Source organism: Cherax quadricarinatus, chromosome 9, assembly GCF_038502225.1.
Source record: "Cherax quadricarinatus isolate ZL_2023a chromosome 9, ASM3850222v1, whole genome shotgun sequence".
Lineage (NCBI taxonomy): Eukaryota > Metazoa > Arthropoda > Malacostraca > Decapoda > Parastacidae > Cherax > Cherax quadricarinatus.
This window is the reverse complement of record NC_091300.1, coordinates 20,967,328-20,988,615: the sequence shown is the minus strand read 5'-3', so window position 1 is coordinate 20,988,615 and position 21,288 is coordinate 20,967,328. Positions and strand designations below refer to the sequence as shown.

Genomic DNA, 21,288 nt, shown 5'->3' with positions numbered 1-21,288 from the left:
ATAGGAGTGAATGGAGACGAATGGAATTTGGGACCTGACGAGCTGTTGGAGTGTGAGCAGGGTAATATTTAGTGAAGGGATTCAGGAAAACTGGTTATTTTTATATATCTGGACTTGAGTCTTGGAAATGAGAAGTACAATGCCTGCACTTTAAAGGAGGGGTTTGGGATATTGGCAGTTTGGAGGGATATGTTGTGTATCTTTATACGTATATGCTTCTAAACTGTTGTATTCTGAGCACCTCTGCAAAAACAGTGATTATGTGTGAGTGAGGTGAAAGTGTTGAATGATGAAAGTATTTTCTTTTTGGAGATTGTCTTTCTTTTTGGGTCGCCCTGCCTCGGTGGGAGATGGCTGACTTGTTAAAAAAAAAAAAAAACTACAGCATTTGACACACTTATCTCCAACCACAGAAGGGATTTTGCCCTTGGTAGTATTATTATATTCAAAGAGAAGGGCTAAACCTGTAAAAGACATACAGCACCTGAGGAATGGAAGGTAATCAGGTTTGAGGTGAGAGGAGAGTAGCTCCAGTTCAATCAAATGTATGCAGTATGAGAAAATACAGCAGTGCACTGGTCATGAGATATACAGTAAGAGCACTTTTAAGAAAAATATGAAACTGAATATTTGAGCTGAGTTTTATCTTATTAAAATTATCACCATTAAAATCATTTAGCATGTGTTTAGTATCCAAATAACTTAATAATGTATCATTACTAGAATTTTTTTTCTCATCAGGTTATTAACTTTTTAGTCTTACAAAATTAGGGGTCTGTCATGGAACAAGAAAATAATCAAATACCTCAAATTTTTATTTACTAAAATTTATTAATATCTTAGTAGTTTTGTGAACTCATAAATACAGCAGAAGATAAACAGAGGGTGCTGGGGCGTGGTCACAGTAGGATAAGCCCAACAGGAGTGTTGTTGCCGACTGAGGGAAGAGCAATGAATGGCAACACTGGTGTGCTAACTCACTGGGCCATTGGTAGATGACACAAAGCTTTAGTTGCTGTAAGGAAAATTATACGCATATTGCTAAAGACTGTATAATAATACCCTACAGCAAGTGAGTGTTGTCTTCCAAGGACTATCCAAGGTCAGGTCACAGTGACAGGCTCCACATCCACCTTACCAACGCTAAGTAGGTCATTACTCAAGTACAATACTTGTAACTCAACATTTTTAGCAGTGTTCAGTGAATTATATAAAAGCAAAAATTTTTTAGGTAAAATATGGATAAATATGGAAATTACCTGTGCAAATGTGGTGCTTTCTTGTGAAATGAGCATTTGTTACAAAATAAATCATCTGGGAAGGTTAGATGATAAAGTTCTGTATGTATATGAGATTACCTATTTGTGTGATAAATGCAAAATGAACTTTTACTATGTGGCAGATTGCAAGGATCATGTTAAGTGTACACTTCTAAACATTCTGCAGATAACTACCAAAAATAATACAAAAGTAGCTATTATGCTACAATATAACAGTACAATAAAACAGGACTTAAATTATTTTGCACTTTTTCAATGCAAAATCAAGGTTGCAATATGCTGTGTCCTTGATTAAATATATATATATATATATATTTATATATGTATAAGTAAAAAATCTCTATGAGAGATAAAATCTATAAAAAGAAAAAGACCATGTAAACAATGGTGCGGTGGATGTCGTGCATGCGACCTGTGAGGGAATGAGATCAAAGAAAGTTAAACCTTAGTCTCTGTTGCTTCACATTGCATCACTTCTTGCTCTAAACTACTGAAGAATGAGGCAGTGTCAAAGCAGCTTTTTAAGTGACAGTCAGTGATCTCATAAACTACATTACAATAATACATGCTTATATTTTTATCATTAATTCAATATACTGTACAGTATCCCTAAGAAAATAAAATTTCGAGTAATTCCAGCATAACAAATCTGCAGCATCAACACAGACCTGCACATTTTTCTCATATTTTTATATATGGCAAGTAGTTCCTTTAGTAATATACAGTACTGTATATACATTATAACATTAATTTGCATCCTGGCAGGTTGGCAAAGCACATAAATATGTGTAAAATTGTTTTAAAAATAAAATGTAGCAGATTAAAAAAATATAAGGCAAAATTAGGTGTATGTTAGTGATGAAACAGTTTTAAACTATCTGATGACAACTACTATTGAGTTTTTATAATAATTAAGGTACTAAGGAAGGAATATGAGAAAACGCTAACCTGATGCTGACTTTCTCGCAGGAAAATCACTGTCAGTCTAAAGTTTACAAATGCAGGTGACACAGTGCAAGTAGAGTTATTTATGTAATTACCACAAATTATAAGTAATATCCAGTAATGTATTTCTTTAATGATCAAGTTACTTACAACAGGTACTGAAATACTGTGCAGTGCTCTACTAGGAATATGACCATTAAGCTTCACATATAAATTAATTATGGCCTATACTAAGAGTTTTTCTCAGTTTTTACCCATGTCACCATCAGCCAAATAAATTCAAGTATGATTAATGACAAGCTAGAACAGTAGTGGTTTACTTTGCTAAAATAAATACTAATGAAATGCCTCCTTGCCAAGATGTGTCTAGATGGTTACATTTACACTTTAATTAGTCTTCATTTAGGACAAAAATGAGCCCTCGTAGGTTGTATGATAGTACTTTACCGTAACATCCGGGTTGTGTCTTGTTCATCTTGCATTAACATATCTTCAGGTTATCTTGCTCATCTTGCAGTAATAAAGTCACTAAAAGCATAAATGTTACTATCTTGAATATGACTAGTCCAAATCTATTTTCCTAAATAATTGAAAGTACTGTAGCTTTCTAATTTATATTAACAAATTCTTGTCTTATTTTCCTTCACTCATGCATCAGAAGCAATAAATATATATACTGTGTATGTAATTTTTTTAAGCATTATGTTGCCACAGAATATTTATATCTTTTTATAAGTTTACTGAAGTGAGGAACTGGTATGCATTGTTCATGACATGAAAAAAAAAAAAAGTGCTCAAGTGGTAGTCATTTACACTGGATTGTGCTCATGGTTTGGTTAATGGATAACATCTATTCTTATCTCTGAAATCACTTAAGATTTGTCTTCAATATTTCATCTTTGCAGTGAAGACTGAAAAGTCAGTGATCCCCTTCAATAATATTTACTTTTATTTTTGTGAACAAAGTTAACAAAAAACTGCCAATGTAAAAAAAGTATCAGTTCCATTCTTTCCCTTAAATGACTATTGCAAGAATTTTTTGTGCTGTACTATCGTGTTTAACAAAACAGTGACTCGGAAAAATCTCTGCCCGAGGCAAACACTTCGTTGTCAGGAAGAAGAATCAAGTTTATCACAATGCACTCGTGTTTTATCACATGATCTGTCATTTACTAAGGCAGGCATAATTAAGATTAATATATGCAGTGGCAGTTTGATTTAAATTTTGAGATAGTCATAAATAGAGAAACTTATAAAGATTGAGAGAAATATTTAGTTAAATATTTTCAAGGAATAAATGCAAAATTTCAATATGCACATTCATACCATTCTGCAGAGTATCTTGTTAAAATGTTTGACTGTTCAGAAACAGTTATAGTACTGTATATTCAAGACCTTGTTAATTATAGTACAATTAGGAAACATGATAAGTTAGAAAATACATTTGTTTCTAATTATAAATCTTTGAGAGATCGCATACACGGGGTATCTGGCACATTCCTAAACACCGTTACACCCGTAATACACCTTAAGTCACTTCTGAAGTCTAGCCTCAGTGAGTCAAAAGAATCATACCTAACTGATCTTTGGCACTGAGAATGCTTTTGTCTACACAGGCTTCTGAGCAGCACAAGTGGCTGCTGAACCTCCAGGGATAAAGCAAGGACTTGTAGCAAATGTTAATTTCCTGAGAATCTTAGCGATCTGGGATCTTAGCATTTAACTAAACGTTTTCCTCTCATATTTAGCATCTCATCAGTGATGTAAATGATGTAGGCAAAGCCATTCAGAAAAATGCATCACTCATTTCACATCTTTAAAGATTCTCATCTTTAGATTTAATGATAATGCTCATCTGAAATTCCATAACCAAAACCTCATCGTACATCCCTTATGTAAGTCTATATTCTCTCCCTATTTAAACATGGCTAGTTTTTTTTGGCCAAGACATTAAGAATGTTTTTAGATAAAACATCCCACTCAGGTCATCCAGTTAACACCTTCCAAAATGTAACTGATAATGCCCTCAGGGAGAAGTCTTTTAGGTATATCCTCTTATGAGGGGGCTACATTAATATATTATCACATTTTCGTTCTCCTGAGCCTCAGACTTGCCACAAAAGCAAGTGGTTTGTAGAGTCATCTCGACCTGCCAATTCTGACATTCCAGAGCTGCGGAAATCTTCATAACCATCGCCACCAGAAATTACTAATAACTTAGCTGGAGCTGCAGTGCCTGGCTGTAAAAAAGGGAAACACCCGTTACTCATCCACTACTTCAATTGTATATAAAGTTATATCCAAAAAACCACAGGAAGAATTGAATGATAGTTCTAGGCCTTTCATGTTACAATCAACGCATCAATAGGAGACTTGCAATGTTGCAGAAATGAGTACGAAGTCCAGGTAGATTCGTTTAGAGGAACAGCTCGAATCTACCTGGACTCTTTACTCATTTCTGAAATACTGCAAGCTCCTCACAGTGTGCTGATTTGCAGCACAAAATGCCTAGAGCTATTATTCAACTCCTTTTCTGTTTTTTTTTTTTTGCATCTCATATCCCTTGTTTGTGATTTTGCATAGTCATAAATGTACGTAATTTATTTTTCAATACATCTACCATTCGACTTACAACCTGCTCGACATACGACCATTAGACTTACGACTGTGTTTTATATACCAAATTTCTGGGAAATAAACAACTGTTTGTGTTGTACACAGTGTTTATCCTAAACCTTACAGTATAAAATACAGTACTAACAGCATAAAAAGTAAAGTAAAAAATGAAATACCAAAATAAAACAATAAAATAAAGTCATTACAAAAATGTGATGTTGATATTCAGTAGTAAGGTTCGACTTACGTCCATTTCGACTTACGACCGGTTGGTCGGAACCAGCTCGGTTTTAAGTCGGATGGTACCTGTATTTATAATTAGTTTTATATTTTAATTAAAATTAAAATTCTTTGTACATAAATATTACTTTTTGAAAAGCCTGTAGTGTGCACATTTTAGGCAGACTAAGACTGCTTAATACTGAAAGATAACTGAAAGACTAATAAAAAATACAAATTCAAGATTATGCATTTGTGTTGAAATTCAGTAAGTGGATGGGGAGGAAAATTTACAATACAAGTGGAATACAAAGCAAATTATGATAATAATGCTATGATGAAGGTTAGAGACAAAATCATAATAAAATGTTAAGGAGTATGGTGTAATTGATACTAGAAATAAAAATTAGATGGTAATTTCAGAAACTGCTTTAATTTTTTTTTTTTTCAAGGAAATGTACAATAAAATAATTGGACTAATTATACATGCATAACATTTTTAGTTTCACTTTGAATTCATTAAAAAAATTAAATTCATCTGTTAGGTAGTCTAACATAAGGAATATCAAAAGAATTTGCATTTAAAAAATGATGCCTATGTATCTGTTACAGATTGCCAAGAAGCGTTTTGAGTAAAATCAGCATTACAGTATGGTGTTTTAAAGATATGGACTGAACAACAGTATAAGTATGTATGTCATTAATATTTTGTAGGTTGAAAAATTGGAATAAAAGCAGCACGTCCCTATAATTTCAGTTTGTGATGGTTCTGACAATTGCCTTTTGTTGAGTGATGATTTGAGATACATAGCTGAAGTAGATCTCCAGATATAAATGACACATGAGGTATAGGTAAATGAGTGTTAGCAGTGAAGATTAGGGAATATAATGAATTCTGGAAAGTATACCTACAGTTTTTGATACTATGAAATGTGCTGGATTTTTTTTAACATGCCAGCAGTCTCCCACCAAGGAAGGGTGACTCCAGAAGAGAAGAAATATTCAACATCTTCATTCAGTCACTGCCTTGCCAAAAGCATGCTGATGTCACAGTACAGATGCCCCTCAAAACTGTAACATTCCCATCCCTCCTTCAGAGTGAAGGCACTGTACTTTCCACCTCCGGACTCAGGTTCAGCTAACCAGTTTCCCTGAATCCCTTCATGTTACCTTGCTCACACTCCAACAGAATGTCAAATCATAAAAAAACCACTTGCCTCCACTCCTATTTAACACACTCACACATGCCTGCTCTATGTCCAAGCCCTTTGCACAACACACATATATTGGATAATTTAGTCGTAGCTATAGAAAGAGCAAAGGAGAATAGCATAAATAGTTAAGAGGGAAAGTAAACAAACTGAAGGAGACAGAGAAAGTTATAAGCAATTATTAGGAGAAAGGTGGATTAAGAGAGATAGTACAGAAAATGAAGTGGTGGTGAAGGTGGTATAAAGTAACTTTAAAAACACAGTGCTAGAGTGCACAGCAGAAGTTTGTGGTTATAAGAGTGTGTGGGTATGCCATGTGTGAGAGAGAGGAACTGTACAGATGGTGATGTCATATTATGCACAGTCTAAGGAACTGTGATGACCTAAGTGCCATCATAACCCCTTAAGATGATGTACTGTATTCCAAGTATCCTCGATATTTTGCTAACTTTTCCATATATTTTTTATTGTGCTCTCATAAAATGGGGGTAATACTATACCTCCACAAAACAACAAACATCTCCAGTAAGTACACATTTTTAAATTTAGTCATCAAAAAAATTAGAAGGAATTAGAGAATATATTCCAATCTCTTTTCAAATTTAAATATGGGCTTCTATTGAAAAGTGAGATTCTCATAATATATTTTTTTGCCTAATGAATCTTTTTTCTGATCCTTATCTAAGTTGTTAAGGGAAGGCTGACTGCACTTGGTTTCACAAACATGCATTATTGCCTGATGTTAATAATACAGTATATAAGAATATAGCAGTAATCTTTACATCTTGACTTCCTGTATCTACAGTTACCTGATGGTGAAGATGGTCTCTGCTTTTGAAGGAATATCTGCCATGACCTTTTAGACGAGATGTTCGAGGCTCTGGGGTTAACTCTACACTTGTCAAAAACCTGTGCAGATTAAACAGGAGTGTCATGTTAAAATATCAACATTGAAATATATATACAGTATTTAAAAAATTACATAGTCCACAGGGTTATGGAACAATATATGGAAATGAACTGAAAATATCATGGAAATAGCATTATTTCTCATATTTCTTGTGGGTGCTGTGGAAGTACCAGATATAAACAAATTCACAATAATCTGCAATCAGAAATAAAAAATTTCAATGTATTGTATATAATATAGGAATACCCTAATATGTACATGGTTCATTATTCTATTTATCACTTAGAAAATAACAAATATCGAATGGGCCTTTTTTTTTAAGCACACTGACTCCAAAGGTAAGGTGACCCAAAAAAGAAGAAACACTTTTGCCATCACTCACTCCATTAATGTCATGCTGGTACTGCAGCTAGGATGCCCCCTCCAAACTGCAATATCCCCACCTCTCCTTCAGAGTGCAGGCACTGTACTTCCTACATCCAGGACTCAAGTCTGGCTAACTGATTTTCCTGAATCCCTTCATAAATGTTACTTTGCTCACACTCCAGCAGTGTGTAAGTGGAGGCCACTTGCCTCCACTTACACACACACACACACACACACCTGTGACTGCCCAAGCCCCTTGCATATACAAAACCTCTTTTATTTCCCCTCCCTCCAACCTTTCCTAGGATGACCCCTACCCCACCTTCCCTCCACTTCAGATTTATACACCCTCCAAGTCATCCTATTTTGCTCCATCCTCTCTAATGTCCAAACCACCTGAACAAACCCTCCTCACTGAATAATACACTTAGTAACCCACAACTCCTACTAATCTCCAAAATACGAACTCTCTGCATAATATTCACACCACACATTAACCATCAGACATGACATCTTTACTGCCTCCAGCCTTCTTCTGGCTATGGACATGTTGTGCCTGAGGGCAATGTGTGGAGTGAATATTATGCAGAAAATTTGTAGTTTTGGAGACAGCTGATAAGGTACAAAAAATGCAGAAGGTATATAAGGTGAATAAAATAGATGGAATGACAAATGGATGATGGAATTTAATGTATAACATAAAGAAATGAGGATTAAAATATAAAAGCTACATGAATATATACCATATGATTGAAGCCTTAAAATATAGAACAGATACAGTGGGATCTCGGTACTTGATCTTAATTCGTTCCAGAAGGCTGTTCGAGTACCAAATGAATTTTTCCCAACCAATTTTCTTTTTTGTTGGCTGTTATCACTAATCTTATTAGATCCCATGGTGACTTATTTATACAAATAATATAAAAAAACAGTGAAGTTCTGACAGGTCGTGTTTGTTTAGTTGAGTTCCAAGCAAACGGTTGACTACTGAGCGATTTTTTTAACTGAACAAAGTGTTTGAATACTGAATTGTTTGAGTAGAGAGCTGTCTGAGTACTGAGGTTCCACTATAAAGGGATCTGTACTTAGTTATCAACACCAGATCATCACCTAACTAGGTGGTGAAGAACTTACTTTACACTGTGCCGGCAAACTTCAAGACAGTCTTCAGCTATATGTATTGGAAAATGCTAGAGAAACCATTTATTATATGTTTTAGACAGACATAAAATGTATGGCACATGGAATCAAAATAAAGTAGATAAAATAGAAAAAATCAGAGACAATACAAAAGAGCTCCTACTGTTAAGAAATACAAGTTACAAAGACTGGAAACACACAAATACCATCATTGTTACATTAAATAGGAGACACACATAAAAAGAAAACAGAAAAAATAGATAAGGAAGATTTTGTAGTACTGTCAACAGCAAGAAAAGGCTACCAGAAATGACACTAGAAAATATTTCTTAATAAAGCATAGAAGACTGGTGGAATGGGAGCCAAAAGGAAGGTGTATATGCTAAAGGTATAATAACTGGAAACTTTAAAATTACAACACTACAGCACACGTACACATAGCTCTGCTCTCGTAATTGCAAGTAGGTAATCAGACAACAGAAAAATCAAATGAAACTAGGACACCTTTATTTGTGAACACGTACACATTTGTGTATGACCTGTGCCACTTACCTAACATGACCTGTGTGCCCATATGGTATGCCAACCATGTTTAAAGGCGCTTGAACACGGTGAGTATTATGAGCAAGATGGGGTAGCGGCACTGTGATAATGACTCCAGCACTTGTTCCCACCCAAAGTAAATCCTTACATGCCAATAAGGAGGTTACACGTAGACAGGCAGCTTTGTGCTGCCGAATGATATCGTCACAACCTGAAAAGCATCACGTTATTGTGATAATAGTAATGCTTTCAATTCTGGATGAATAATAATTTTTTTCATCACTGAATATAACAATAGTAGAATCAGACATGTTGTTGTTCCATCCACGCATTTATTTGTATCAAACATTTAACCAAGTACAGTAGGGCCCCGCTTTATGGCATTCCTCTAATACGGACATTTCAAATTATGACCAAAACTTGCTATACGGCTCCCCCCACCTGACTTTCTAATACAGTCACCGCGCCCCACCCACTTTGTTTACATTCTCCGTGAGCACTGCGTCTCTCCATTATGTCTGGAAACTTTCCAAAATTCCAAGTGTTTTTAAAAGTTATTTAATATTTTATATATACTATGATAATTATATTTATGTATACCTGTATCTAAATAGACTTACACACTGTGCTGGCATGCAGGTACACATTAAAATCAGTAGGAGTGTCTTATGTCTTGAGATGCCATATTAACCCTTTCAGGGTCCTGAGGCCAAATTTCAAAGTGTGCACCAGGGTCCAAGAATTTTCAAAAAATAATTTTGTTATTTTTTCTTATGAAATGGTAGGGAATCTTTTTCTGAAGGTAATAAAACAAAAAGTATGAAATTCAATGAAAAACTGAAGAAATTATGCTCTCATGAATTTTAATGTATCAGCGATATTTACGCATTGGTGATTTTGCCGACTCTGACTCCCATTTTAGGCCAATTACATTATTCCAGTTGACCAAATTCTTAGCTATTTCACTAATATTACTTCTGTTCTATCAATTAAGCACCAAAAATCGCCACGTCAACTGTTTCAACTACAAAATAAATTGGTCAGAAATTGGAAATTTGGCCAATTTAATGCAAAGTTCAAAATATTCCAATTTCAAAATAGGGTCCAGAATAAACAGTGCAGGCATTCCTGGCATTGAACTAACATTTCCTCTGTTACACAAATAACCCGCACATAAAAGAGAGAAGCTTACGACGATGTTTCGGTCCGACTTGGACCATTTACAAAGTCACACTAACCAGAAGTGGAGCAGGATGGCTATATATATGCTCCAAACTTCAGAACACCCGTGACTTAACCTGACTCCTCATTTTTTCTTTTTCTTTTTCTTCTTCTCCCTCTTCCCCTTTCCTCTTTCCTTTTTTCTCCTCTGGGTTGTCTTTCTCTCTTCTGTCTCATGTTTCTGTTCCTTCTTTATTTATTTCACCACTTTCCCTTTCACGCACCTCTGTGCGCTTGCTCTCCCTCTGTGGGCACCTAGCTCTCTTGCAGTGCTCCCCTTCCTTTGTATTTGATTGGCTCGTCCTCCTTATTCCCCACTTCTACCACTACCACTACTACTACCTCTTCTACTACTACTATTACTACTACTACTGATGAAATTAAGACACATGTGCAGCGTCTGGGTGTCTTTATTGTGGACGTTTCGCCATCCAGTGGCTGGCTGGATGGCGAAACGTCTACGATAGGGATGCTCGGGTGTTGTGCATGTGTCTTAATTTCATCTTGTCGGTATTATATACCATTCTTGTACTACTACTACTACTACTACTACCACCACCTCTTCCTGCCTATATACAGCCGTCCTGCTCCACTTCTGGTTAGTGTGACTTTGTAAATGGTCCAAATCGGACCGAAATGTCGTTGTAAGCTTCTCTCTTTTATGTGCGGGTTATTTGTGTATCGTTCCAGTCACGGTATTGTGCCTTTTTTTGTTATTTCCTCAGTTCATTGGTTATGTTTTGAGGCTTTACAAATGAATTCCATTTTGATTTTTTATTCACATAATGAATTTTTATTCAAACCAAAAAATAGAAGATTTACTGTTATGCAATATTGTAATAATTGTATAAATAATATCACCACATTTGTGAACACACATTAGACCCACCAGCTGGTGTGTATTATACGTGTGAGGTCATTTGTTTACTCCTGAACATCAGCAAAAATTTAACATTTCCGCTACTTTGAGCTCAGCTTCAAGCCATTTTCAGTACTAAAACCAATCAAAATCATCTCTATTTCTGTAATATATATTCCATTCTATGAAATGAGACCAAGAAATCGCAAATACAACTATAAAAAACACACAAAAAACACTGCAAAGTCGCTGTTTTAATTGAAAATTACAGTCTCAGTTTTTTTCCTCTCATTATGCACTGTGTGCTGCAGGATTTGTTTTATGTGGTACACACATACCACATAGATGTATTCTCTCATATCTAGGCCCAAATTTATCACTCACAACTTATCATAGTGAGCTGAGCTCATGGCGTAGATCTACAGTTTGGACCCTCAACGTAAAGCCGTAGATCTATGGCACAGACCCTGAAAGGGTTAATAATGATAATAACAACACTGAATAATAATCACTGAGTCTCATTAAATGTTCTATATTACATTAATACGTATCCACATTTTCATTAAACCATCTATGATATTTTTTCAAAATTATACAATAAACACGATACATAATATATAAACATGATAAATACACACCACATCTCAATGTGGTAGCCAGACAACTTGAACGAGTGATGGCAAGAATAACGTTTTCTCTAGTCCAACATCAGAGAAAATGTGTACGTTATAATATTACTGGGGGTAACTGTAGAAAATTATTCCTTTTGTATGCCTTCACTCAGAGCTTCATTTCTTCTAAAAATGGTGTTACATGAGATTGAGAGTGTTGCTCTTTATTTATTCTACTGTATCAATGCAGAGACAACTTGTACACAAACCGGACATGTTCGCCTGGTTTGTTTACAAAACTCGTGTCCACCAGGTTTGTTTACATAACTTCATGCCTGTCCTCTCTCATGTACTCATTCTCTCTCTCTCTCTCTCTCATTTATTCATTTTATCTCGTTTATCCACCTCTGACCCTACATTAAGTCTACAAATATTTTAAGGTAAGTAATGAGTAAACTGCATATGCATTTTATTGCTCTTGGACGCTTTAAATGTCATAGAATACGTGTGGGTTGGGTGGCCTGGTATGGTAGCCTGTCTGACTACTATACATACCACACCTGATTTCTTACAATAAATACTACTCATCTCACCCTACATTAAGACTACAAATATTTTAAAGTAATGAATGTACTATATGTGTATTTTACTTTTTTATTGTTTTTTAATGCCTAGTTCTATTGCTAACTTAATATATGTTAGTGTAAACTTGCTATCTAGTACAGTGGTACCTTGACTTACAAGTTTAATTCGTTCCATAATCGAGCTCATAACTCAATGGTTGAGGGACTGATTACCTCATTCTCCTCCTGTTCTTCAAGTTTATCCTTTGTATGGACTGATGAAGCCACTGTGTGGTGAAACGTTTCCTGAATAAGATTCCCATATGTTGCATAAGTGTCTCAATCTTCAACTTGTCGGTTTTCCAAACCATTCATCACATCTACAATCCTGTCAGACACTGCAACTTTTTGGGATCTTAATACTTGGGAATTCTTCTCTTGACTAACCCTTGGGCACGACCTACTTCCACATTGGACAAATGTGACACTAACTACGACTGCTGCACCTCTCCTGCCATACGGTTTATAAGATGCTTCTCTGCTCATATGCCGTATTCTATTCAAGATTGATGGACTGACCACATCGACTCAAGGTTGAGGGACTGATTACCTCATTCTCCTCCTGTTCTTCAAGTTTATCCTTTGTATGGACTGATGAAGCCACTGTGTGACAAAACGTTTCCTGAATAAAGATTCCCATATGTTGCATAAGTGTCTCAATCTTCACTATTGAGAAAGAGGCTCTAGCTCTCGTGGTGTCCTTGGAACATTTTGACATGTATTTGGGCACTTCCCCATTTAAAATTAAAAATTTTTCAGACCACAATCCACTCACCTACATAAACACTATGAAGAGTAAAAATGCTAGGATCATGAGGTGGGCTCTCAGAATCCAGCCTTACTCTATTAGTATACAACATATCAGTGGTCATTGTAATGTAATTGCTGACGCGCTGTCACGTCCTTAATTATCAGTTACATTTAAATTAATGTAATTTTATGCCCAAATACCTTTTGTTACTTGCTATGTCAAATTCAGTCAAGTAACGTAATCTCTCCAGCCCATGTTAATTATGTATACTCATGTCATGTCTAATTATTCTATTTATATATTCACAGTAGTGGTGATATATGTGTGTGAGGAGGAGACAGTTGGAGACAGAAGCTGAGTGTTAAGTGTGTAGTGTTATGTGGGCGATGTTACTGACTGGCGGAACACTCCTGCCGCAGACCCCCCCCTCACTACACACCTTAAGCTTCCTCATACGCAGATGTCCATATTATCTCACATTCTACTACCACTACTTAAGAGTGGAATGCCGTCTCCTGTCTATCGCACAAGACTATTGTTCATATGCAGTCTCCACTACTATGATCGAGCCTCAACGTGTCATGCTTGTCTACGCTATCCTGTCTCTACACTGATGTACACAACCAAGAGTATGCAGAGATACTGTGTACTGCCCTAGTACCAGGGGCATAATTTATAGTGATATAGACACTGTAAAATGTAAAGTGTTTGGCACAAGAGTGACTCTGGATTTCGATATTAAATTGTGTTATTAATGTGACATGAGTAATCAGTAATAATGTGAAAGACATTAACGCAACTCCTAGTGCGACCGTTTGTTGTGTTGGGGAGGTGTTGCGACCCCTGAATGGGTCACAATGTATATAATGTATATTACCTTTTCATATAATTTTATATTGCTTATATTTGCGATAATAGCTAAATCATAAATATATTGCTTTATATTATTATTTGATTTATTGCACTGCTGGCCTTGCTACTGGCAAGTCACAGTCGCTCCTCAAGTAGTGTCCCTGCGATCCCCGTTGGGGAGGGGAACCTCTACCTCGCCGATTACCCACATCAAGATCTCAAGAAGAGTTACTCCAACAGAGTCAAGATTAAATCTACCAGTGGTTTGATCAACAACTCCACCAAGCTTGCCCTTGCTGTAACTGTCAGGGGCTTGAACATCAAGGTCAACACGATCCTTTCCCTCCAAGAATCCTTCATCATCATCTGTGAGGACGATATGGAGGCCGAGAAACTACTGACTGGAACTGCCCTGACTACACTACAAGAACGTGGCTACAGAATCATGTCCTCTCCAGCCTTTAGGGCTAAGAGGATTGTCTTTCTGAAGCGCTTGGACAAGCTGATTACTTCTCAGACCATCGAAGACCTCAAACAATCTGTCGAAGACCAGAACCCTTGGGCCACCGTGGAAAACATTAACAAGATTCCCACGGCCTCTTCAATGCTCAAGATCACCTTTACTGACGTCACAATGGCTTCCCAAGCTATGGCTGAGGGACTAGCCATCTACTATTATTTCATCAATGCCTGCAACATTGAAGCTGAACATTACCACCACATCACTCAATGCTGGACCTGTTTTTCTTACCTCCACTCAACAAAAGACTGCCCTACGAAAGACAAGAAATTCTGTTCCACCTGTGGTAATGAGGGTCACGACTCTAGGACATGCTCTTCCACTGCTACTCTCAAGTGTCTAAACTGCAAGAATAACCACCACACTCTCGCAGCAAAATGTCCCACCCGTCATGATATCATCGAAAAGAACATAGAAGCAGATCAGAAGAAGTCTCCATCCAGATCACCCACGTATGCTGCTATCACAAAACTGCAGGCTGACACCACCAAACTCCTGAAATCAACCCAGCACTCCACCACCACTATCTCCACACCAGCATGTGACTCAACAAAAATACAGTACTGCTTACTGTATGCTCACATGCACAACATGGCAGCACCAGGCTCCTTCAACACTACCATCAACGAACTCTTCAGACTAAATAACATGCCGGCATTCACCTTCCCAGACTCTCCACCTTCTGCTGACATAATCAAGCTCACCCAAGCACCAGAAAACACTATCACTCCAATAACCACAACACAAGATACAACGCAAGATACAGCAACAACAACAACTAACTCCACCGTAGCCACTGACCAATCAGCAGCCTCACCTGATCTACCCGAGACCACCACCACCTCTGCCGACCTACACCTCGCATCCCCATCTCAGTCACCAATGGCAAAAAAAGCTAAAATACATCCACCTGTGAGTCATCTACAAGAAACTCCACACTCACTAGAAACAACAGGAGAAAACCTGAACCTCAGAACCACAGCACCTCTCACCCTGTACACATGCAAACCAGACTGCCACACCCTGTATGCAGCCCAAGCTATATACAGCATAAGAGATGGCAATGTCAAGTACACTGTAGAAATTGGATCCGACCCATATACCAACAATGCCTTACTAGAAGACCTAGGCAATGACAAACAGCACTTGGTAAAACTTGTCCTGCTCTCAAAATCAGCATATAGAAGAATCACAAACGGCTCCCTCACTACGTGATATGATTGCACATAAGAAGTCATGTCATCACTAGCTGCCGCCTCCAGTCTGCCTCTCGCCTCGCGCCAGTCTCCACCAATCACAAGCCAGTCAACACCACGTGCTGATGAAATGCACACAGCAGTGCTCCCGTGTCATCGATCAAGCTTGCCCGCATATCCTGACTCTAAGCTCATTCCTGCAAAACTCCTTCACATTCAGCTTGGCTGCTGGGTCAAGCCCTGGCTCTTTCTCTAAGACTAAGGACACTCCTCTCAAGATCTAGTCTTCGTCTATCCAGTCTTCCCCACTCACCCCTTCTTGGGGTCTTACCTAGAATCTATCGTATCGTATCGTATTTGACTTAGTTACTTTTATTAGGTAGGATGTAACATATGTTATATATATTATTCAGTGCTCATAGTTCAAGTCTTGATTGTCTAACTACTGTAATTATTGCTCGTTGCTCATTTCCCTGCCGGCTTCTCGGTGTTGCTGGGCAGCAACTGTCCATGGAGCAATCACGTGATCGAGGGGGGGTGTTCACACCTCGCCTGGAGTAGTCAGTCTGGGCTAGACTCTCTTAGTGGTTGGACGTATTCCTGACAAGACGTGCCTAACTCTCCCTTATTGGCCCTTGTTGGAAGATCGTCTCTGTCACTTTCTTGTTGTTGGTTCTGTAGAACTCTGTTCACAGAACATTGTCTAGACTTAATGATTTTCGACGTTGTACTGAGGTTGTGTGTCACATAGACACTCTGAGCAACTCAGGTCCTGAGCTGTAGCTTCTGACCTAATTTGTACTGGTATCTGTGCACTGTCACAATCGGGGATTTTCTTATGCTGAACTTAGATTCAGTAGTATGGGAGTTTTGTGACTTTTGTGGAGGATCTGCAGATGGTCCCTACTTAGTGTCGTTATATTATCTCCTTGTTCCTGACTCTGTGTCACTTTTGCTTGTTATATTGTTGTTCGTCTTATCAGTCGTTTTATTGTTCAAGCAAGCTGTTCTGATTGCCAGGTTGGTCAGGAAGTTAGTTGATGTAAGGACTTTGTCAGTCACTGGTTTAAGTCTAGTCGAGTCGTGAGACATAGCGAACTACTTAGAGCACTTACACACATACACACAAACTTATTTGTATATACTATATATATGTATTATTAAATGTTAATGTACCAGACGGTACTTAAGACATATAAATGTGATATGTGCCTTCAGCACAATATTTCTGTACACGAGAGAAGTGATTATTATTATTTTGATTACTGTGATTAATTTAATTTAATTTGAAATATACTCCTAAACATTTTTATTATTAATAAACATATTAAATTTTAATTTATTTAGTTAGTAGCCTACCAGTTGTAATCCTGAAGCACTATTGAATCATTCTGAATTCTAATGGATAATTGGACCAGGATACTGACTAATTGTTACGAAAACCCAGTAACAGGCTGGATTCTAGAAGGGCAGTCCTTTCTAGTATTCACTGGAGATCTCTATGCTTATTAGAAATCACATTTTTTGTAACATGACATTACACATCCCTGTCTAAGACCTACTTTTACCGGGGAATAGTCTCCCTCTCTTCTACACACCCTAACCTGAGCCTCACTATCTTCATAAAAACTCTTTACAGCATTTAGTAACTTACCACCTATTCCATATACTTGCAACATCTGCCACATTGCTTCCCTATCCACTCTATCATATGCCTCTTCTAAATCCATAAAAGCAATAAAAACTTCCCTGCCTTTATCTAAATACTGCTCATATATATGCTTCAATGTAAACACTTGATCTACACATCCCCTACCCACTCTAAAACCTCCTTGCTCATCTGCAATTCTACATTCTGTCTTACCTCTAATTCTTTGAATAATAACCCTACCGTACACTTTTCCTGGTATACTCAGCAAACTTATTCCTCTATAATTTTTACAATCTCTTTTGTCCCCCTTCCCTTTATATAAAGGGACTATACATGCTCTCTGCCAATCCCTAGGTACCTTCCCCTCTTTCATACATTTATTAAACAAAAATACCAACCATTCCAACACTATGTCCCCCCCTGCTTTTAACATTTCTGTCATGATCCCGTCAGTCCCAGCTGCTTTACCCCCTTTCTCTCTACGTAATGCCTCACGCACCTCCCCACACTCACATCCTGCTCTTCTTCACTCCTAAAAGATGGTATACCTCCCTGGCCAGTGCATGAAATTACCGCCTCCCTTTCTTCGTTGACATTTAAAAGTTCCTCAAAATATTCTCGCCATCTACCTATAACCTCAATCTCCTCATCTACTAACTCCCCTACTCTGTTTTTAACTGACAAATCCTTTTGTTCCCTAGGCTTTCTTAACTTGTTCAACTCACTCCAAATTTTTTTCTTATTTTCACTAAAATTTCTTGACAGTACCTCTCCCACTCTATCATCTGCTCTCCCTTTGCACTCTCTCACCACTCTTTTCACCTTTCTTTTACTCTCCATATACTCTGCTCTTCTTATAACACTTCTGGTTTGTAACTACCTCTCATAAGCTACCTTTTTCTCTTTTATCACACCCTTTACTTCATCATTCCACCAATCACTCCCCTTTCCTCCTGCACCCACCCTCCTATAACCACAAACTTCTGCCCCACATTCTAATACTGCATTTTTAAAACTATTCCAACCCTCTTCAACCCCCCCCCCCCACTACTCATACCTGCACCAGCCCACCTTTCTGCCAATAATTGCTTATATTTCAGCCGAACTTCCTCCTCCCTTAGTTTATACACTTTTACCTCCCTCTTACTTCTTGTTGCCATTTTCCTCTTATCCCATCTACCTCTTACTCTAACTGTAGCTACAACTAGATAATGATCCGATATATCAGTTGCCCCTCTATAAACGTGTACATCCTGGAGCCTACCCATCAACCTTTTATCCACCAATACATAATCTAACAAACTACTTTCACTATGTGCTACATCATACCTTGTATATTTATTTATCCTCTTTTTCATAAAATATGTATTACTTATTACCAAATTTCTTTCTACACATAGCTCAATTAAAGACTCCCCATTTTCATTTACCCCTGGCACCCCAAATTTACCTACTACTCCCTCCACAACATTTTTGCCCACTTTAGCATTAAAATCTCCAACCACAAGTACTCTCACACTTGGTTCAAAACTCCCCACGCATTCACTCAACATTTCCCAAAATCTCTCTCTCTCCTCTACACTTCTCTCTTCCTCAGGTGCATATATGCTTATTATAACCCTCTTCTCACTTCCAACCTTTATTTTACTCCACATAATCCTTGAATTAATACATTTATAATCCCTCTTTTCCTGCCATAGCTTATCCTTCAACATTATTGCTACTCCTTCTTTAGCTCTAACTCTATTAGAAACCCCTGACCTAATCCCATTTATTCCTCTCCACTGAAACTCACCCACCCCCTTCAGCTTTGTTTCACTTAAAGCCAGGACATCCAGCTTCTTCTCATTCATAACATCCACAATCATCTCTTTCTTATCACACGCACATTTAGACTTCCCACTTTGACAATTTTCTTCTTCTTATTCTTTTTAGTAATCTTTACAGGAAAAGGGGTTACTAGCCCATTGTTCCTGGCATTTTAGTTGACTTTTACAACATGCATGGCTTATGGAGGAAAGATTCTTATTCCACTTCCCCATGGATATAAAAGGAAAAGTAATTAGAACAAGAACTAAGATAAAATCAAAGAAAACTCAGATGAGTGTGTATAAACAAATGTGTAGTGTGACCTAAGTGTAAGTAGAAGTAGCAAGACGTACCTGTAATCTTGCATATTTATGAGACAGATAAAAGACACCAGCAATCCTACCATCATGTAAAACAATTACAGGCTTTTGTTTTACGCTCACTTTTTACATTCCCAATAATTTAATTCCATAATTTAATGCATTTATAAGTGGAAAAAAAGGGTGTTCCACTTTACAGTGATTTCTACTTTATGGCATTAGCCTGGAACCTAACCTGCCGTGTAAGTGGGGCCCTACTGTAGCAGCAATAGTCACTGGGATTTTGAAGTTATTTTTATTTATCTTGTTCATTCTTTTTCTACTTTTTTAAGAGCAATTTTTTTCACACAGACTTTAACCACATCATAAAAATTAAGAATTCTGATTATTCATTATACTAATTTTTATTCTATTTTCAATTTGGTACAACACATTTTCTGCAAATGGCACACAGAATTATAAACATCACACTCTCAAAGCTCTCCATAACAAAGAAATTATTTTGTATTAGAAAGTAACTTACCTGCAAGCATTTTTGTGACTGCTGGAGCAACATTCACTTCACATAAACACTCATAGGTGGCTGCATGGTACAGTCTAACAGCAGCGGAATTATGTACCGACACCCATACCCCATGACCCGCAGATACCATACAAGACACACCACGCCCATTCTCTCCACCAACCACAAATGAATGCTGTTGGAGAAAGAATACATTTTAAATAGTGATGAGACTGTCTTCAGTGAGCATACAAAAATGTTAATATCAAATATATGTGTCTAACTTTCTTCTGCACCACCTGCTTATTTATTTTTAAAGTTGAGATGGGGAGAAGGATTAACTAATGCAGTATTGTTTTAAAGTAAACAAGTTAAAGTATATTACTCTCCAAGTAAAATTAGATGTGCAAAATTAAAAAAAGGAGGAGGAGGAGGAGGAGGAGGAGGAGGAGGAGGAGGAGGAGGAGGAGGAGGAGGAGGAGGAGGAGGAGGAGGAGGAGGAGGAGGAGGAGGAGGAGGAGGAGGATGAGGAGGATGAGGAGGATGAGGAGGAGGAGGAGGAGGAGGAGGATGAGGAGGATGAGGAGGATGAGGAGGAGGAGGAGGATGAGGAGGATGAGGAGGATGAGGAGGATGAGGAGGATGAGGAGGATGAGGATGATGAGGATGATGAGGATGATGAGGATGATGATGATGATGATGATGATGATGATGATGATGATGATGATGATGATGATGATGATGATGATGATGATGATGATGATGATGATGATGATGATGATGATGTTTTTTTCATAATCAAACTTTTAGGTCTCAGTGTGTATGATCTGAACACAAAAAAGCTAATAATATTCTAAATAAATGAACTAATTTGGTTTATCCTCTCACAACACTGCAGATACTGTACTGCAATTTTTTTTTTATTTTTTTTTTTTCCAACAAGTCGGTCGTCTCCCACCGAGGCAGGGTGACCCAAAATATTTTACTGAATATTATTAATAATAATAATAACAGGAGTGAGTGAAGGCAAATAGTTTTTAGGACTTGACAAGCTGTTGGTGTGTAAGCAAGGTAACAAACATTTTGTGATGGGATTCAGGGAAACCAGTTAGTCTGACTTAGTCCTTGAGGTAGAAAGCACAG

The 21,288-nt window shown here is 37.4% G+C and overlaps 1 protein-coding gene across 2 annotated transcripts in view; it reads right to left on the bottom strand.

Moving 5' to 3' along the window:
- Nucleotides 1-811: 811 nt before the first annotated feature.
- Nucleotides 812-21,288, bottom strand: part of LOC128686110 (uncharacterized) — a 321,836-nt gene continuing 301,359 nt past the window's right edge. For both annotated transcript variants that reach the window (XM_070083299.1, XM_070083298.1), the window contains exons 17-20: nt 20,167-20,341; nt 9,240-9,441; nt 7,081-7,180; nt 812-4,465 (exon numbers count right to left, since the gene is read on the bottom strand). In XM_070083299.1, coding sequence (XP_069939400.1) covers nt 4,331-4,465; nt 7,081-7,180; nt 9,240-9,441; nt 20,167-20,341 — 612 coding nt within the window. In that variant the 3' untranslated portion in view covers nt 812-4,330. The remainder of the gene's footprint in view (nt 4,466-7,080; nt 7,181-9,239; nt 9,442-20,166; nt 20,342-21,288) is intronic.